General features: G+C 40.1%; 1 protein-coding gene and 1 long non-coding RNA gene across 3 annotated transcripts in view; one reads left to right on the forward strand and one right to left on the reverse strand.

Moving 5' to 3' along the window:
• The window catches only part of LOC101935351 (plasma membrane ascorbate-dependent reductase CYBRD1), a 16818-nt gene extending 12094 nt beyond the window's left edge, over nucleotides 1-4724 (forward strand). The window contains exon 4 of the mRNA XM_005290453.5: nucleotides 26-4724. Within this exon, the coding sequence (XP_005290510.1) occupies nucleotides 26-329 (304 nt within the window). The 3' untranslated portion in view covers nucleotides 330-4724. The remainder of the gene's footprint in view (nucleotides 1-25) is intronic.
• Nucleotides 1-21147, reverse strand: part of LOC112061795 (uncharacterized) — a 22188-nt gene extending 1041 nt beyond the window's left edge. Inside the window, exons 1-2 of one of the 2 annotated variants that reach the window (XR_002890383.3) lie at nucleotides 21058-21147; nucleotides 7693-7770 (exon numbers count right to left, since the gene is read on the reverse strand). This is a non-coding gene — a long non-coding RNA (uncharacterized LOC112061795). Of the gene's footprint in view, nucleotides 1-7692; nucleotides 7771-10804; nucleotides 10924-21057 lie in introns of those variants that run through there. The other variant, XR_010591311.1, reaches the window with a different exon arrangement.
• Nucleotides 21148-21507: the final 360 nt, after the last annotated feature.

Genomic DNA, 21507 nt, shown 5'->3' on the forward strand with positions numbered 1-21507 from the left:
TTTTTATTTATTTTTTCCCTCAAAGGAAAACTCCTGCATATAGCACATCTCCGCCAGAGGCGATTTTTGTCAACACTCTCGGTCTTTTGATTGTAACCTTTGGTGCTCTTATTTTGTGGATGGCAACAAGACCCCACTGGAAGCGCCCACCAGAACAGAATTCTAAAATTCAGCAACCAAATGGAGGGACACCTGAAGGTACAGAAGAGGAATCCACTATGACAGACTGCAGCAATACAGATAAATCTGATGTGGAGTTCAATAGTGAAGCAGCAGCCAGAAAACGAAACCTCAAACTTGATGAGGTAGGCCAACGGTCTACCATGTAAAGGGAGTACACAAAATTGATGTAGTCTTACATTATAAAAAAAGCTATTCCTATCCAGCTATTGATTACATTTGGCATTTAAACAGGGAATTTCTATCAGGCTTGCTTAATGCAGTTCAATTTTTCTGCACAACTAGTATGAGCTGAAAAGGTCTCTAAAATTCAACAAGACCCACATTTGTCATGACATTCCTTATTGTACCTCTGTTTAAAAGAACTGAGGACTGGAATGAAAAAACATGTTGAGATTTGTGCCTTTTAAAAAAAAAATGTATGTTTGGAATAAGGACGGAGTTTAAAAAAGTATCTAATGGGAAAATAATTTCTACATCACATCTTAATGTATCGGTTGTTTCTATGCAGTTTACTAGTTTCTTTAGCCAGTTATTATGACTGGGACGAAATGCTGCCCTGAGTTATGCTGTGAATGGGCACGAATGAGAGTTGTATATGCACAGCAGAGTGCAGAATTTATCCATTAGCACATGCCTATGCTGTTTTATAATATTGTTCCACTTTCTTAGGGGCCTGATTCTCAATCTTATGAGCATTCTCAATTCCCACTGAAGTCCATGAGAATTGAGGTCACTCAGAATTTTCAGAATCACACTATAAACATTTTTGGCCAAAAATTTTGAAATTAGGAAAGAAATTAAACAGAATTTTTGTTGAAATTTTCACTAAAATGTCATGGTGTTTTTGACCAGCTTTTTCCATTTTTTTTTTTAAATGAGAGTTCATCCACATTTTGAATTGGTTTTAAACCAGCTCTAGTATATGTATAGATTTATAGCCAGCATTCACCCTTGGATACACGTGATTGCTACTGAAATCCATGGGAGCTACAAGTAAACATCTAACGGCAGCATTTGACCTGTCTTGAAATGTATGCAGTTTTTGCATTCACATCATTAATAGAATTACAAAAACTATGTATTGGGTCATCGAATCCTTTCCCTTTGCCTCTGGAACCAGTACAGTATTGTCCTTTATGGTTGTATCTTATAAGCTAATATTTTGAAGTCCTTTTTCCCCCCCGTTTTAATCTGGAAGAGTAAGATGAGGAAAGCAGTGTCTAATGGTTTAAGCACGAGTAGAAATCAGGACATATGGTCTATGTCTACACTTCAGTTAGAAACCAGTGGTTAGTCTGTGCCAGCTGATTTGGGATTATGGGGTTTGGGGTAAGGGGCTGTTTAATTGTGGTGTAGACAGCTGGCGGCAGGTTTTTAATTACAGTGTAGACATACACATGGATTCTGTTCCCATCTCTGCCACTGGCTCACTCCAATCTTATAACCTCTTTCTTACTTTCTTCATTTGTAAATTGAAGATTTATGTAATGCTTAACTTAGGCAATTAATTTAACATTTGTAAAAGTGCTTTGCACTTCTATAGCTCCTTTTGACAATCAGTATTAATGCATTACTTTTATCTAAAATCTCTCTCAGATATAATAAATAGACATTGCTTTTACTTACTTACATAATTCTAGAAGAATGGAAAACTACTCTAATAGAAAAATAATTATAGTGGATGGCTTTATGTGATTTCAAGTGTCCAAAGTGATTAGCCTTTCTCTTGCAATCTGCTTGTATGGGTTGCCAAATTTACTTTTGTAATACTAGTGTCTAGACCTAAAATCATTTTGACAAGTGGCATAACTACTTCATGTTTACCACTATTCATGTTGCAAAGAGCTCTGGACTAGAGCTTTGGGCACTACACCACTTTCTATTTCTTCTGAAGACTATTTTCATTTTGATTTATTTATCAGCTTCTCACATATATTTAAACACATTAGGATCCCACAAATATTTTAATCTTTCTAGCTCAAAGTGATGCATTGACATACATAGTTTTGATTACTTATTGTTATTTTAGGTCTCCTTTGAGATAATAAAGTACCTTGGGTCACGAGCTTGGGTTTGTAATAACATTGAATCAGTTGAGTACAATACAAGAAAAGCTAGTATATTAATTCTTAGGAAAATTTCTCTACAGTTCTGTTTTGGTAAAAAAAAAGGTTATATCCTAGGTTTCTGTATCACTTACATATATGTCTGACAGAGCTGTGTGCTTGATCTTAATATAATTGCTTAGAAAAAGATTTCTACACACATTGTTTTAAAAAAAACATATTATTGACATCTGCCTTTAGGAGATCAAAAACTTCTACACATTTTAATGTAGAATTCAGATATGAGAATGGAAAATACTTTCTTCCCATTGCCTGATCAGACCTCCAGTCCCACTCTTTGTAAAAGAGAGGACTGCTGCTTCCGCTTTTTAAAGTGTACACTAGGTGTGTCTATATTTCCCAAGACAATCTGGATTCACTAAGAATCCCTCTGTAGTCTGAGTCTAAAATCAAGAAGGCACTCTGCATTTATGGTAATGTTTGTTAAGATGAGAGGAAAAGTGAGGAAAATTAGAGCATTTGTCAAAGTTCACTGTGACCAATTTATATGTCCTTGAAGTTACTGCATCCTCGTATGGCTGTACAAGTTACACATTAGAAAGGAAGGGTCACCGTAATTTATACAATGTGATAAATTGCACTGTGTTTTTTCCTGTGATTTTTTCATAATCTGATCAATCTACAGTGTTTTTTGAAAGATTGACTCAGTGAGCACCTGATACCTGAATAAGGCCCTTAACAAAACAAAACAAAAAACAACAAAGATGCTTTAGTGTTTATAAAAGGTGCCATCTTAACAACTCTGGAAATTGGATTCCTCTGTTTATCTATAGAACAGGTACAGCACAGGAAACAGTAGTTTAAATGTCTACAAACTTGCCAACTATTGTGTCTCAACCACCTGTGGAGATATGAAATACATTTTTAATATCCATTTAATCCTTCATGCGCTGCTGAGACTGCTAATAAATGTGGGTGTTTTGTGTGCAATATGGACACCTGTCCAGGAATTGGCCTGGAATAGATTAATTTCACACGGGACATAGTACAGTAACTATTTAATCACTTAACTTGGGCTATGGTGGAACCAGAAACTTATAGGTGAAAAGTTCTGCATTCTGCTAACAGTATAACTTGAGTTATTCTAGTCACTATGCCTTTTATTTTCTATTTGCTACCTATACTAAGATCAACTTGAAATTAGTTGTAATGATACTGTTTAAAAGGGCAGTATCACTTTTTTCCCTTCCTATGAAATACATTATACAATCTTTCATTCTAAACTGATAATAAAATAACATTTCTATCCCAATTCAAAAATGCTTCTTTTAATTCCTTCCTGGAAAAATATCTTTAAAATAAAGCTGCTTTAAGGACTGAAGAAAAAATGTTCACCTTTTAAATTAATTAATTCCTAAAAGGCAATGGAAATTTCACATCCTAATTTAAATTATTACACTGTATGTGGAGCAGGTTACTTACCTTTCATCATAAGGTATAATAGGGTATTTCTCAGAGCAATTTGTCAAGACATATGCATCACAGACGTTAAATCTTACATCAGATAAATAAACTGCATATATTCTTGCTCTGTTTGAAATGTTGTAAATTTGTAACTTGTATTACCTCTACTAAAATGTGATGTGCAAAAACAAGTTCAAGTCTTGTAGCAATCTGAGGGTCATTTTCAAAGGCACAAATGGGAGTTAGGACCACAGCTCCCACTAACTTTCAACTGGATGCCTAACTGTGGGTTTGAAAATGTCCCTCTAAACTATTAGGCTTTTAAAGGGAGACTGTCACAGAGCTTAGACACCAACTTTGGATTTGTGTAAAAATATATATAAATAGGGAGTGGGGAAGGCTACAAAACCTAAAATAAACAAGTAAAAATTGAATGAAAACAGGATAACTTTTAATGTATTTAAATGCTTTCCTACAGTACTGGGCATTGAGACATGACAGCATTTTGTTCCTCATGAATGCAACCGAACAAAAGGAAACTGAGAACTAAATTCACTCTCCTGAGTGAATGCCAGCAACAGACAGCATAAATTATTGAAAATTAGATTTAAAAATAATTTCTATTTTGAATATTTAAAGTGGTGGCAATGATTTTTAAGCTAAAATGGAGTTGAATAAAACCAAATAGCTGAATGTACAATAATTACATGTACATTTCTCTGCCACAGGGTAATGAAGACGATTGCATATGATATGTAAATAAGGATTAACACTGTACATGAAAATTATAACCTGGGATTTTAGTGAGATGGTAAAAGAATATTACCAAAATATTTTCTATTTCATAAGATTTCTTTACTCTATTTCAGCCTATTTATAAGGAAATGAAGCAACTGAATGTTTTATCATTTGCAGTGCTTATTTGTAGAGGAAAAGAAAAATGTTTTATTACAATGTATATTTCCTTACTCTTTTTTGTATGTCAATAAAAAGTATTTTTGAAGCTTGCAATACTACTTAGTGTAGAGGTGTATTCTGATACTAAATCTCAAGCATTTGAATTTGGTACGAATTCAAATTTGGGTTTTAATTACAGTGTATAAAATATATTGTTATAGTGAAGAGTGCGAAGAAAATTCAGTAACTGAAGATGTAAATATTCTCTGTAAGTTTCATGCTGAATATTATGCACGGTACAACATTAAAAGATTTGATTATAATCACGGTAAAATAAGGGAGAAATTTTGCATATTCACCACCTAATGATTTCAGTGGAAGTTGTACAGACATACTCGAGAAAAGAATATGGCCATAAAGCTGTTATATTCTATAAGACTATTACCCCCCCCGAATAGTGATCTTTGCCAGCTGTTCTGTAGCACTGCCTCCTTCTAACCTGGCATTTAGGCAAAGTTACCTTGCCCCCAAAATAATGGCCACCAGATATCCTGTTCAGTTTGGCCTAAACTAAAGAAGTCTTTATTTGCAGTTTTACTGAGAGATTTTAGGACAAATGACTATGGGTAATCTTTTACAAACTGCCTAAATCCCATTTTTCAAAGTCGCGTAAATACTTAGGAGCCTTAATTTCACTGAAAGTCTTTGGGAATTAGGCTCATAAGTCATGTAAGTGATTTAAAAAAAATTTTATCCCATAATCACATGTACATGAATAATAGGAAACTACTGTCAGACAATCTTATAAAGTATAACAAAATTATCCTGTAGATTGGTGTGAAAAAATATCTTTTGGTATCTTCCTGCTTGGGAGAGGCATAGCAGAAAAGAGTTTCCTCTGCAGAAATTCCTCCAGAGAGAGTTACGAGCTTTTATTTAGCACTTCCATGCACCCTGCTCACCTGTCTCAGTATCGATTTTCCCACACCCTGGCAGGGAGCCAGTTTTCCATGTAGCCTGCTAAACTGTCTTGACATGGACCTCACTCACATGCTCAACTGCCTCAGAGTGGACCTTGTCCATGTGCCAGTGAGAATAATGGAAACGGGGAAGGTTTCCCCCCACACACACCAAAGATACCCTCCCTCTCGTATAGGCATGGGACTCTTATTCCCACAGTGAACTAATCAGGCCTCCATCCCCAAAGTCTCCATGATCTTCCTCCTATGGTAGCAGTGGTATTGTTGCCCTAGTGACTAAATCCAAACATCCTAAGGTTGTGGAAATGTGTAAGTTAGATGTGAATAGAGCCTACAGGTGAATATAGCAGAGGGAGTCAAAGCCTCAGGTACAAATCCTCTCATTACTCTGTATCAGTGAAAAGAGCAGCAATTTTGTGGGTGGCGTGATCTCTCACCTTCTGAGGTGGTCTGCACAGCTCCTATAGTCAGGGCTGGGTCTAGGAGTGGGCCAGCAGAGGGATTGCTTGGCTACTCATGGGGTGTGGGCACTGAAAACATTTTCTGTCCTGGCCAGCAAAATAGCTAGGGACATTTCTGCCTACAATATATTCCATACACCAGGGGTTCTCAAACTGGGGGTCAGGACCCCTCAGGGGGTCACGAGGTTATTAGATGGAGGGTCATGAACTGTCAGCCTTCCCACCCCCAACCCCACTTCACATCCAGCATTTATAATGGTATTAAATATATTAAAATGTGTTTTTAATGTATAAGGGGGGGGTCGCACTCAGAGGCTTGCTATGTGAAAAGGGTCACCAATACAAAAGTTTGAGAACCACTGCCATACACTCTTTCTCAGATACTTTAGCGTGGACATCCTCACTCCTGCTGATACAGCATTTGGTTGAAGGGTGGTACAGAACAAGGGGACTCAGTAATCCACAAGTTCCTTTTCAATTCTTCTCTCGCCCTAGGGATAACGTACTGTTTTCTACGTTCTATCATGAAGATTGTCTGACATGGAGGGAACTGAGAATGAAAATTCACAAGACAGAATTTTTCCTTTCTCAGACCCTCCATGTCCGACAGTATGACCCTCCCTCAGAAGACTGCATTATATCCAGAGTTTTATCTGACTATTGCTCACTTGTTAAGTAGTTTGAAAAGGGAAGAGAGTGTTCCTCTCTCCTCAAATCCCAGCTCTGCTGCAAATGGTTTGAGTTGAATAGCACTTTTATAAAGGCAATATTTTTTAGCTTCTGGAGAGTTCTTTCTGAATGGTAGCCCTAAAGGCAGTGTGAGAGCACAGATTTGGTCTGTCTTCCGTTGCCATGAAGACTGGGAATGTTGCACTATGAAGCTGTTTGACATGGAGAACCCTAGATGAAAATTCACAGGTAAGTCAGGATTTTCCCTTTTTGTAATATTCAATGGCTACAGATGTAATATACTGAAATTTTGAGGCAGTACAAATTATACTGGAGAGGATCTTTTAAGACCAAAATATTTTTGTTCACTGCTTCCAACAACAAATCACAAGAGGACATACTAAAAAAAAAAAAAAACCACTAGTTAGACTGGGAGTATCTATGATATATTTCACCCTTATCTAAGAACCTCCTTGCTTTTATGGTTTACTGTTATTTTAAAGTACAATATTAAGCCATGATACTGCAACGACTTACACAGAGGCTTAACTTAATGAAAATGAGTAGTACTACTGAAGTCAATAATAGTAAGATCTGGCTTCAGTGATTGTTTTACAGTTATTATACTTTTGTGAGTAGTTCCACAGTTGATGAAACTACTCACGTGTGTAAATGTAAACACATGCACAAGTTTTTGCAGGTTCATTGCCTTGTTTGGTGCTTAATATTCTGAAACTTCAAATGTTAGGGACCTTTTATTGACACAATATTGACACAAATAAATTGGATGATATCCACTAACTTGATGCAGCACATTTACAAAACAAGTAAAATTGCACAAATGATTCCTGCTTTTATAACACCGCGTGTGTCTCTCTTCACAGATAATATAAAAAGACAATGACCCTGTGCCAAAGAGTTTATACAATATAAGGACTAGGACCTGCGACCCTTACCTACAGTGGTACTCACATGGTCAGCAATTAGAGGTGAGCCTCAAGGGACATATCTAGCTCTCAATGAATTCAAAGGCAGTTTTGTCCTTGACCTCTATGGGAGTTGAAGAAAACCATAAGTTATATTAAATAACAACCAAAATGAAGTGACATTATTGTTAAGGCTGCTAAATGCAATTCAAAAGATAACATACCATTAAGCATATCTGCAAAAAGTCCACAAACACCAAAGAGCATGGAAATCACTAGCGAAGTTTACATAAGCAATTTTGAAACCAATTTTAACACTCAGTCACACAGACCATTAACACACACTCTCTTATGTAGGGTTTATCTTTGATTCAGCCCTTTCTTTAGTTCCTCACATCCAGACCATGTCTAAATCTCACTGCTTCTTCCTGCATAATATCTCTCATGCTTGACTGTCAGGATTGGCTGACTACAGTGGAGTCAAACATGTCTTGGCTCACTGCAGAGCTGGATCCCCTGGTCACCTGTGCCTCATACTCCTCCTTCTCTTCCTCATCCACCTCCTCCTCCTTGCTGTTCATAGCAGGGGCCTGTAACTCAGGCTCCTCGGAAGTATCAACGGTAGGGTGACCAGCAACTGTGAAAAAACAGGACGGGGGTGGGGGATAATAGGCGCCTATATAAGAAAAGTCCCCAAAAATGGGACTGTCCCTTTAAAAATGGGACATCTGGTCACCCTAATCAACAGTGCTCTTGGAGGGCGGGGTGATCCTACCGAGCATGGCTTGCAGCTCTTTGTTCAAAGTGGCAGGTCTGCAGCTCTCCACCAGATCAACTGTTGGTCTCTTCGGCTTTCTGCTCGTGGCCCCCACTGGCCGCGGTTCGCAGCTCCAGGCCAATAGGGGTGGTGGGACGCTGCGGCCAGCACATACCTCGGCCCGCGCCGCTTCCTGCAGCCCCCATTGGTCTGGAGCGGCGAACCACGGCCAGTGGGGGCCGCGATCAGCCGAACCTGTGGACGCGGCCGGTAAACAAACCGGCCCGGCCCGCCAGGGGCTTTCCCTGAACAAGCAGCAGACTGGCTTTGAGAACCACTAACAGAGTGTTGGGGGTCTTAGGGATTGGCTTGGTTTGACCTTGTTTTGAAATGGGATTAGCTTAATTTTTGGCTTATTGTGAAAGTTGGGATGCTTATTTACTGCATGAAAGTTGGCAACTGTAGCTGTAATACTTTAATCTAATTCTGGGTGTTAGCTTGTGATATACAGGAAGTCATAGTAGATGATTCGTTTAAGACTCTTCTGGTCTTAAACTCTGAGTCTAAACTGGGTAATGCCCACCCTGGTCAGTGTGCAATAGGTGTTCTATCACCTTAGTTAGACTAGGTTTAAACTCTGAGTATAGTTAGAGTAAAGTTTTTATGTGCTCTATTCAGGGCCGACTAACTTTTTTGCCGCCCCAGGCAAAAAAAAAGAGCGCCGCCCCGCCGTAACACCCCCCCGCCAGCACCGTGCTGGACCAGGCCCCCGAACCCCCCCCACCCAGAGCGCCGCGCCGCCGAAACCCCCGCCCCCCAAGCGCCACGCCGGGCCAGCCCGGGCCACCGAAACCCCCGAGCGCCGCGCCCGCACCGGGCCAGGCCAGGCTGCCGAAACCCCCACCCCCCCAAGTGCCCCGCCGGGCTGCCCAAGCGCCCGAGCGCTGTGCCAACCCCCGCTCCCCCAGCGCCACACTGCCAAAGCCCCCGCCACCCCGTGCAGCCCCGCTGAAACAAAAACAAAAAAACAAAAAACCCCGAGCGCCCCCCGCCACCACAAGATTGGCCACCCCTTCCAAGGTGCCGCCCCAAGCATGTGCTTGGTCGGCTGGTGCCTGGAGCCAGCCCTGGCTCTATTTAATCACTTAGAGAAAAACCTCTAATTATTTACTTTAATCATCTATTTACATTTAGAAGTCTACTCCCCCCCTCAATGCTAAACTAACACATAGTTCAAACTCCCCCGTGCTCACTCCATCTGTTTTCCTTAGTGTGTAGCCTCTCCTCACCCAAGAAGATCCTCTCACTGAGGAACACTGCACTGTAAATATATTTCTGCATCTCAATATTCTTTATATTTTCCATAGGTACTGTAAGGTAAGCCACAAACAATAGCCTGAAGGCTAACTGTACATGATTAAACATCACACAGAGCATGTAATCCAAAATCTAAAAACACAAAAAAGACCGTATGCACAACAACAAATTGCTAAAATGACTGTAATGATGCACAGTTCTACAGTGACTCTTTTCTCTTCGATGAAGAACCCTGCATGCAAGCCAAAGCTCCATCTGGCAAATTCTAATGGCAGGCTCTTATTTATACATACATTACACAATGCAACATGGTTGGCTTTAAATAAAAACACTATGTCACTTCCATTATGGACTGGCAACTGGTACAAATGGAGTTATGCTAAAATACACAGTTTCTTTGCTAATCTCAGACCTTGGCTCCAGGCCAACAGCTGTCCTGACTTTTATTGGTTGCAGCAGAATCCAAAATAGAGGCTGAATAAAATAATTGAACAGAAATATAGCTCCAGATAATATTGCCTATGTGCCTCACTCTCTCATTTCCTTTTTGTCTCTCCCTAGGGGGAAAGCAGTTATTCTTCCTCATGCTAAACCCAGTTGCTCCCCATAGCAATCATGTAAATCTTGGCATCCGTCACGCAGAAGAATGAAAAGTCAAATCAGCAGGAATCTTTCACATGAAAGCATCAGGCAGCCATTGGGGGGGGGGGGAGCAGGGGGGGACACCCCAAAAATATCCTCTCAAACTGTTCCACTTTTCTCCTAAGATTTCTAGTCACTAAAAACTTTCAAATATTCTAGTGATTTAAAAAAAACCAAGGTAACGTACATTCAAAGGGTAACAAGAAAACATTCTACAAATACATTAGAAGCAAGAGGAAGACAAAGGACAGGGTAGGCCTGTTACTCAATAAGAGGGAGGGGAGGAAATAACAGAAAATGTGGAAATGGCAGAGGTGATTAATGATTTCTTTGTTTCGGTTTTCACCAAGAAGGTTGGTGATGATTGGACATAGTGAATGCCAGTGAAAATGAGGTAGGATCAGAAGAGGCTAAAATAGGGAAAGAACAAGTTAAAAATTACTTGGACAAATTAGATGTCTTCAAGTCACCAGGGCCTGATGAAATGCATCCTAAAATACTCCAGGAGCTGACTGAGGAGATATCTGAGCCATTAGCGATTATCTTTGAGAACTCACGGAAGACAGGAGAGATTCCAGAAGACTGGAAAAGGGTAATGTAGTGCCCATCTATAAAAAGGGAAATAAGGACAACCCAGGGAATTACAGACCAGTCAGCTTAAATTCTATACCCGGAAAGATAATGGAGCAAATAATTAAGCAATCAGTTTGCAAACATCTAGAAGATAATAAGATGATAAGTTACAGTCAGCATAGATTTGTCAAAAACAAATTGTGTCAAACCAACCTGATAGCTTTCTTTGACAGGGTAACAAGCGTGGTATATCTTGATTTTAGTAAAGCTTTTGATACTGTCCCACATGACCTTCTCATAAATAAACTAGGGAAATGCAACCTATGTGGAGCTACTATAAGGCCGGTGCAAAACAGTTGGAAAACCATTCCCAGCGAGTAGTTATCAGTGGTTCACAGTCATGCTGGAAGGGCATAATGAGTGGGGTCCCACAGGGATCAGGTCTGGGTCTGGTTCTGTTCAATATCTTCATCAATGATTTAGATAATGGCATACAGAATACACATAAACTTTGCGGACGATACCAAACTGGGAGGGGTTGCAAGTGCTCTGGAGGATAGGATTAAAATTCAAAATGATCTGGACAAACTGGAGAAATGGTCTGAAGTAAATAGGATGAAATTCAATAAGGACAAATGCAAAATACTCCACTTAGGAAGGAACAATCAGTTGCACACATACAAAATGGGAACTAACTGCATAGGAAGGAGTACTGCGGAAAGGGATCTGGGGGTCATAGTGGACCACAAACTAAATATGAGTCAACAGTATAATGCTGTTGCAAAAAAAAAGCGAACATCATTCTGGGATGTATTAGCAGGAGTGTTGTAAGCAAGACACGCGAAGTAATTCTTCTGCTCTACTTTGCTCAGTTAGGCCTCAACTGGAGTATTGTGTCCAGTTCTGGGCGTCACATTTCAGGAAGGATGTGGACAAATTGGAGAGAGTCCAGAGAAGAGCAGCAACAAAAATGATGAAAGGTCTAGAAAACATGACCTATGAGGGAAGATTGAAAAAATTGGGCTTGTTTAGTTTGGAAAAGAGAAGATTGGACATGATAATAGTTTTCAAGTATGTAAAAGGTTGTTACAAGGAGGAGGAAGAAAAATTGTTTTTCTTAACCTCTGCGCATAAGACAAGAAGCAATGGGGTTAAATTGCAGCAAGGGAGGTTTAAGTTGGACATTAGAAAAAACTTCCTGTCAGAGTGGTTAAACACTGGAATAAATTGCCTAGAGAGGCTGTAGAATCTCCATCATTGGAGATTTTTAAGAGCAGTTTAGACAAACACCTGTCAGGAATGGTCTAGATAATTAGTTCTGCCATGAGTGCAGGTGACTGGACTAGATGACCTCTCGAGCTCCCTTCCAGTTCTATGATTCTATGAAAGAATAACAGTTGATGGTTCAGAAAACTTGCCATCCTTCTATTTCAAAGCAACAAATCTGTAAAGGGAACAAATTGAAGTCTCTGTCTTTCACTGTATTTTGCATATAGGCTATACAGTCTATCTTTATCAAAATGGGTTCGACCTCAAATTATTGATGTAAATGACTAAAAATTATTAGCATGAGGTTTGAGGGACATATTCTATATCTTTTACACTAAGATGGACTCTATAGCCAGAAAAATATTTTGAATCCAAAATTCAATAGATTAGACCAGATAATCAAAAGCCTTGTTCTTTAAGACAGTATTATATATTCAAACAATTTTTCTAGTAATACAGTTTTAGGTAGTTTTCTAACATTCTGAAGTATGGAAAGAGAGAATATGATACAAGTACAAGTGAGCTATTTATATACATATATCAACAACATTATGGTAAATCTACAAGAGCCGCAGTGGTTTGTGGTGTCATCTAAATTCTTACATATTGTACTGTTTTATTCCTTGTTCTTCTGTGATTTATTTTCCATATCCGATGGATTGCACATGATATCTTTAATAAGAAACACATTTTTAAAATTAAAATCATATACAAAATGTCCCTCTGTCCTGCTGTATGTTTTTTTTTTCTAATATGCTGTTAGGATCTCTCACAGGGTGAGCTACCCTTTAAGGGGGTTGGAACTCAACGTTTTCTGTGACAGGTTTAGTCCATCTCCCCAGGTTGGAGGCAATGAGTACAAGGTCACATGGCAGGAGAATATGTGACTAAGAACCAGGCCTGCTAGTAGTGATAAGGCTAGCCTGCATTGAGTCAGAAGAGAGACTTTATTTAGGGAGAGCAGACCTGGAAATAAGTGGTTATTAGAGTAGGAGAACAGCCAGGAAAAGCTAGTGGGGAGCTTTAGGCTGGTATTTGTATGCTTATCTGACCACATGGAGGCCCTTTCTCACAAGACTGGATGATCCTCCCTCCCCTAACAGACTCCCTTATGCCTGTGGTTTTCTATCTAGGGGAAGCCTAATGACATCTACCAGCTTGTTTAGACACATGGGGCAGGCTTGTTCCCTACAGTAGTATCTTTAGGAGATATCTCTTGTTTTCTCAGAGTGGGAGTTTCGGAATTCTCCCTTTTGGAACTGGGAAGACTTGGGGCTTCTCCCCTCTCTCTCAAACTCTCCTTTATTTCTCACTTTCCCTTTGTCCTGTCTCCCCTCTTCCCTCCAGGACATCATGAGATGGGGGATCAGAGCCTGGGGAAAAATGGGCAATCCTCACATCTCTCGCCTCCTCCTCCTCCCCTGCTGAGTGCTCAGATTTTCAAAGTGGAAAAACCAGGACACCTGTTTTAGGAGGAGATGTTCATAGACTCCAAGGCTAGAAAGGACCATTATGATCACTAGTCTGATCCTGCATAACACAGACCATAGAATTTCACCTAGTAATTCCTGCATCAAGCTCATAACTTCTGTTTGAGCAACAGTGTATATTTTATTAAGAAATCAGTCTTGATTTTAAAACTCGAAGTATAATATTCCTATCTACATTATTACTATGGTCAAGTACCCTTACTGTCAAATTTTACTTTATTTCTATTCTGAATTTGTCTAGCTTCAGCTTTCAGCCACTGGATCTTATACTTTTGTCTGCTAACTTAAAGAACGCTCTTCTATCAGTTCTTCTCCCCATGTAGGTACTTACAGGCCATGATTAAGTTCCCTTTTAATCATCTCTGTAATGTAAATAGATTACATAGGGCTGAGGGGCCTCAAAAAGGTGTGCCTGGAAGGGTGAGGAAGAAAAAAGGTGCTCACTTCTCCCTCCTGCACTACAGAACTCACCTGATACCACATACATCTGACTCTGTCCAAAGGGGGAATGATTTGTTTAAAGGGCTTGGCTAGAGGGTGTTGCTCAGAACACCTGGCAGGGGATCAACATGTAGCAGGCCTAGTCATGGGAGATCAATTGACTCAGCTAGTGTCAATAATTTCTCTGTCTCATCTGACCAATGGCTCCTTCTTGTAGCCGTTACACATTTACAAAAACTATCACAAAACTGCAACAGAGGGTCCTGTGGCACCTTTGAGACTAACAGAAGTATTGGGAGCATAAGCTTTCGTGGGTAAGAATCTCACTTCTTCAGACCGTGGGTTCTTACCCACAAAAGCTTATGCTCCCAATACTTCTGTTAGTCTTAAAGGTGCCACAGGACCCTCTATTGCTTTTTACAGATTCAGACTAACACGGCTACCCCTCTGATACTTATCACAAAACTGATTTTTGTAATAGGGACAGTGCTGATTTTCAGGGGTAGATGGGCACTCTATTGCCTCCATTTCCTCCTTGTGGTCACTTTCATATATACACATGACTGCATCACCAGGACACCTGCAGAGAGGCAGGAGGCCAGTTGCTGACATCTCTTCCCTTCTCTATCTCAGTCAGTTTTTAGATCCACTCTGTAATGGATCAGAGCTGCTATGTCAAGAAGAAAAGAGACAGCACTAAGTCATCAGCTTCCTACCTCCACGCCACACAGCAACATATAATGATGAGACACATTAAAACACACACATCCAGCAGTTTGGCTAGTGAAGCAAACACCAGTGCTGTTTAAAAAAAAAAAAAGCGCAGTCCCAGTGAAAAGGGAATAGTTGGCATATATAAGTGCGTGTGTGTGTGTCTGCCACCCCATTAATTAATACAGCTGAGCAATTCACTGTCAGACTCCAGTTGCAAAATGAACTGCCTGTAGCTAGCAACCTGACAACAAAATATAAACTGATATATATTGTTAGGGTACCCTCTATGGCATAATAGCATGTTGTTTCAGCCATGGTGTTGGTGAGAGAAGTGTAAGGCAAATCGGAGTGTATTATGGTACAGGTACCTCCTTCCTCCCCTCTGAGCCTTGTCTTCCAGCTCACCAACACTGTAGCTCTTGTCTACATTCAAGAAATCAATTGGTACTATATACATTGATTGTTTAACTGCTGAGTATGGTCATCCTCTCACAAAGTCAGATCATCTTCTGGGGCCTCTGTTGCCCCCTCGGCAAACAGTTCCTGGCTGGTAGGATCTATCTTATTCTCATCTTTCTCCTTCTGGCTCTCTTCTTCACCCAGACAAGGCTCTCCTATGAGCTCTGGCATTATCTACTGCCAGGTTGGACGTCTGGATCTTTACTGAGGATTCTATCCATAAACTGGTAGAATGGATATATAGTAACAGGCAATGCAGACATGCTATTGTGACCCTTGGTTGTTTTGGTTGGTTGGTTGGTTGGTTTTTTGCATGTCTCACATCCTTCCCCCCTTGCAACAGTGTGTAAACAGCTGCTAAGTCAGACATTAATACATGTTGGCGTTGCTTTGGTAGTTGTCAACTTTGCCTTGATATGCTCCTCAGCTTAAAGGCAAAGGTACAGATATCCTCAAAGGACCAGCCATCTGAACACTGTGGCATTTCAATGGGTTCTGGTTGAAAAGCTTTGCTATGAAAATGACTTGCAATTGCACTCTCTGTGGTGTGTTGCACTACTTGTACAGGTAGATAACTTCTGGACAATGAAGTGGTGAAAGGTGACTGCACAGGCCATGTCTGCAGTGACTGTTGCTCTCTGGGATAAGTATCATTTTGGAGTATCCCAATAATTTAATAATCCCACAATAAACTGGGCAGCAGTAGGCTAGCTTTGGGACAGGAAAGTAAAGGAAGCATACAGGGAAGAATAGCAGACACTCCCTCTGTGCACTGCTATTAGGCAAGTATTAGGAAACTTTTTCAACCAAAGTTTAAATGAAAGTAGATAAACTGTCCCTAGCCATTACCATCAAGCAGCCTCCAGTTTTAGATTACAACCAGCACAGTATTAACCTGTCTGGACATGATATCAAGCAGGTGGCAACTGTCAAATAGAATCTTAGAAATCTAGGGCAGGGCCGGCTCTAGGTTCCCCCCCCCCCCTAAAAAAAAAAAAAAGCTCCGAGAGCGCAACTGCCCAAGCTGGTGCCTAAAGCCGGTCCTGATAATCAAGAGGTCATCTAGTCCAGCCTCCTGTGCTGAAGCAAGAACAAGTAAACCTAGGCCATCCCTGGTGGGTGGGTGTTTGTTGGAGATTTGTAAGAACAGTTTAGACAATGGGGATTCCACAACATCCTTTGTTAGGCTATTTCATTACTTAACTTTCTTTATAGTTAGAAAGGTAGCCATGTTATAGCTGATACAGACTAACACGGCTACCATTCTGAAACCTGTCACCATGCAAGGCACTGAATTTAGTGGTTTATAGTTAGAAAGTTTTTCCTAATACCTAACCTAAATCTCCCTTGTTGCAAATGAAGCCCATTACTTCTTGTCCTACCTTTATGGGACATGGTGAACAAGTGATCACAATCCTCTTTGTAACAGCCATTAACATATTTGAAGACTGTTATCAGGTCGTCCCCCCACCCCACCCCGTCTTCTTTTCTCAAGACTAAACATTCTCAGCTTTTTTTTAAATCTTTCCTCATAGGTCAGGTTTTTGAAACCTTTTCTCATTTTTGTTGCTCTCCTCTCCAATTTGTCCATCGTTCTGGGCACCACGGTGGCCAGAAATGCATATAATACTCTAGCTAAGGCCTCACCCATGCCATGTAGGGTGGGAAAATTACCTCCAAAGTCTTACATATGAGCCACACAACTGCATCAGATCATTGACTCATATTCAATTTGTGATCCATAACTCCCAGAAATTTTTCAGTCGTACTACCACCTAAGCAATTATTCCCCGTTTTGTAGTTGTGCATTTGATTTTTCCTTCCTGAGTGAAGTAGTTTGCACTTATCTTTATTGAATATCATTGTCTTGATTTCAGACCAATTTTCTAATTTTTCAAGGTTGGTTTGAATTCTAATCTTGTCCTCTAAAGCGCTTACAACGTCTCCCAGCTTGGTGCCATCCGCAAATTTTATAAGCATACTCTCCACTCCATTATCCAAATAATTAATGAAAATATTGAATAGTACTAGACCCAGGGCAGACCACAGTAGGACCCCACTAGATACTTCCTCCCAGTCTGACAGCTAACCATTGATAACTACTCTTTTCCAACTAGTTATGCATCCATCTTATGCTTGGGAAGTGTTACAGACAAGTGCTGGAGGATGTCTAAAGATGTGGATGCTTGCATAGCAGAAGCCGTTGCCACATTCTGGGGCCTCTAGCGACCTCTGTGGATACGTTGACATCAAGCTTACTGTGAATCTGTAGATGAAAAGAACCACAGTTATATCAACTCTATTGTACAGCAGTGAAACATGGAGGCTGAGGAAGACTGAAGAGCACCAAAGTGACATTCTCAAGTCTGATCACCTTCATCAGCTGCTCCTTATAAGTAGCAGAACAAGATCAGTAATAATATCCCTAGCCAAACCTACAAACCATCTCCATCAGCACTGCTGAGGTTTTGGCAGTTTTCTTGATACCGACATATTAGAATGGAAGACCAAAAAATGCTGCTATATTCATAGATTCTAGGACCTCGAGAGGTCATCGAGTCCAGTCCCCTGCCCGCATGGCAGGACCAAATACTGTCTAGACCATCCCTGATAGACATTTATCTAACTTACTCTTAAATATCTCCAGAGATGGAGATTCCACAATCTCCCTAGGCAATTTATTCCAGTGTTTAACCACCCTGACAGTTAGGAACTTTTTCCTAATGTCCAACCTAGACCTCCCTTGTTGCAGTTTAAGCCCATTGCTTTTTGTTCTATCCTTAGAGGCTAAGGTGAACAAGTTTTCTCCCTCCTCCTTATGACACCCTTTTAGATACCTGAAAACTGTTATCATGTCCCCTCTCAGTCTTCTCTTTTCCAAACTAAACAAACCCAATTCTTTCAGCCTTCCTTCATAGGTCATGTTCTCAAGACCTTTAATCATTCTTGTTGCTCTTCTCTGGACCCTCTCCAATTTCTCCACATCTTTCTTGAAATGCGGTGCCCAGAACTGGACACAATACTCCAGTTGAGGCCTTACCAGCGCAGAGTAGAGCGGAAGAATTACTTCTCGTGTCTTTCTCACAACACACCTGTTAATACATCTCAGCATCACACTGTTGACTCATATTTAGTTTGTGGTCCACTATAACCTCTAGATCCCTTTCTGCCGTACTCCTTCCTAGACAGTCTCTTCCAATTCTGTATGTGTGAAACTGATTTTTTCTTCCTAAGTGGAGCACTTTGCATTTGTCTTTGTTAAACTTTATCCTGTTTAACTCAGACCATTTCTCCAGTTTGTCCAGATCATTTTGAATTATGACCCTGTCCTCCAAATCAGTTGCAATCCCTCCCAGTTTGGTATCATCCGCAAACTTAATAAGCGTACTTTCTATGCCAATATCTAAGTCGTTAATGAAGATATTGAACAGAGCCGGTCCCAAAACAGACCCCTGCGGAACCCCACTCGTTATGCCTTTCCAGCCGGATTGGGAACCATTAATAACAACTCTCTGAGTACGGTTATCCAGCCAGTTATGCACCCACCTTATAGTAGCCCCATCTAAATTGTATTTGCCTAGTTTATCGATAAGAATATCATGCGAGACCGTATCAAATGCCTTACTAAAGTCTAGGTATACCACATCCACAGCTTCTCCCTTATCCACAAGACTCGTTATCCTATCAAAGAAAGCTATCAGATTGGTCTGACATGATTTGTTCTTTACAAATCCATGCTGGCTGTTCCCTATCACCTTAGCACCTTCCAAGTGTTTGCAGATGATTTCCTTAATTACTTGCTCCATTATCTTCCCTAGCACAGAAGTTACACCAACTGGTCTGTAGTTTCCTGGGTTGTTTTTATTTCCCCTTTTATAGATGGGCAGTATATTTGCCCTTTTCCAGTCTTCTGGAATCTCTACCGTCTCCCATGATTTTCCAAAGATAATAGCTAGAGGCTCAGATACCTCCTCTATTAGCTCCTTGAGTATTCTAGGATGCATTTCATCAGGCCCTGGTGACTTGCAGGTATCTAACTTTTCTAAGTGATTTTTAACTTGTTCTTTTTTTATTTTATCTGCTAAACCTACCCCCTTCCCATTAGCATTCACTATGTTAGGCATTCCTTCAGACTTCTCGGTGAAGACCGAAACAAAGAAGTCATTAAGCATCTCTGGCATTTCCAAGTTTCCTGTTACTGTTTCTCCCTCTTCACTAAGCAGTGGGCCTACCCTGTCTTTGGTCTTCCTCTTCCTTCTAATGTATTGATAAAAAGTCTTCTTGTTTCCCTTTATTCCTGTAGCTCATTTTGTATGAGCTCATATAGTTGGTAATTATATGGGTGCCAAAAACTTTGGTAGTATGATAAGATCACCAATGATGATGGGATGATTTAGTTGGTGTTGGTCCTGCTTTGAGCAGGGGATTGAACTAGATGACCTCCTGAGGTCTCTTCCAAGCCTAATATTCTATGATGGACACTGACTGAATATCCAGGCAGCTCATATTAAGGACCTAACTAGAGACTGATCTGGGTAGCACTCAGTCTTCAAGAAGGTTACATCCCTTCAGGATTTGCCATGATGATGGTCATGATGAGATAAAGAGTCTTTAGCTAATACCAGTTCACGAAAACTCAGCCTACAAAAGCTCTCTAGCAGGATACTGAGTGGCAACATGCTCAACCAAAGAAAAAAGACAGAAACAGAACAGATTTCCAGTGACCTGAACATATCTTAAAAGCATGACACTCATCCAACAACTACTGAGAACTGATAAACCTGCTACTTAGCAGGACACTGGTACCTAGTAACTACTTGCATGGGCTATAAGTCATGTACAAACTCGGCCTAATACACTCTGAAATTAATCTTTCACTTTGGAGTTCAATATAGCTATTTCTTTTTGGATACTTCTGTACTTGAAGCTTTTCTAATTATGTAATACAAAAATATAAAGGGTCAAATTCTGAGCCTGAAATCAAGGGAGTTACTCCAGACTTACACTGGTATAACTGAGGACAGAATTTACTCCTCTAGCTCCTTGACTGTGGGGAAATGTGTCGCTCTTTTTTCTGCTTACACATCACATTATGCTCCTAGACTTTGCTGAAACAGTATAACTAGCTTTTCTCTACACTTTAAGTAAAATATTTCCATTGGCCCACATCACAACTTTTGGATGTAGAAGACTTCCAGCTTTTTGGTAATTTAGGGATGTTGCAATAACACAATTTTTGAAAGTCAAAACAGGACTGTTTTGTATTTAGTGAAATGTTTGCATTCCTGAGGTTTTTCCCTGGAATGGATTCAGCTCCCTTGTGTACTTTGGAGCCTGAAAAGTCATTAGACACAAGAAGAAGTTTTCCACATTTTTTTCCTCTTTAAATGGTATAAACATTTGAAAAGCAATAAATGCTTTCACTTAGCTTTTATTCTCTTGCTGTATTAATATTTTGCAATGCTAGCTTGATTACTGCCTAAGCATAGTAATGTTTAAACAGACATAATTAAAAATTAATTTTAGATCTCTATATTACAGAATTTTAATTTTTTATGCCTACAAAAGAGCAGCACCGAGTCAAGCATGGAACTACGCCCATCTGGGCGAAGTTCAGACATCTTTTAGAACAAAAGATCCCCCCCCCTCACTCTTCCCCTCCCCCCCACCCAAAAAACCCCCAGAAATAAAAAGAATCCTGCTCTTGTAAGGCCTAAACAAAGCCACAAGATTTCCTTCAACCACAGACCTGTATTTGGGGAGAGGTGAGAGGACTGTCTGTGCTCTCGGCTGTAGCTGCTGCTAGCTATTTTGGAAAAGGAAGGTAACACACTCTACAGGCTGCTTTTGAAAAACAGCTTCTGATTCTGTGGACTCATATAACTGCAGATGCAAATGCTAGTATCTAGATGGCTAGCAACAGAAGTGTACTCAGAAATCAGGCAGTCAGATAATATCATTAAGTATTTCTATTGTGGTAGCAACTAGAGATAATGGGACTTGGACCCTAATGTGCTAAGCACTATATACACATACAATAAAAATACAGTCACTGTCCCAGAGAGTCTATAATCTAAGATATCTAAATGTTAGCATCTATGCCTATCGCTTGTTGAGAGTGCAAAATTGGTGGACACACTTAAGATACTTTTATCTTAGCTGGATGTGTTATAACATCTTTTCTTAATCTATTAAATAT

The sequence above is a fragment of the Chrysemys picta genome, chromosome 11 (genome assembly GCF_011386835.1).
Source record: "Chrysemys picta bellii isolate R12L10 chromosome 11, ASM1138683v2, whole genome shotgun sequence".
In the NCBI taxonomy this organism is placed as follows: Eukaryota; Metazoa; Chordata; order Testudines; family Emydidae; genus Chrysemys; species Chrysemys picta.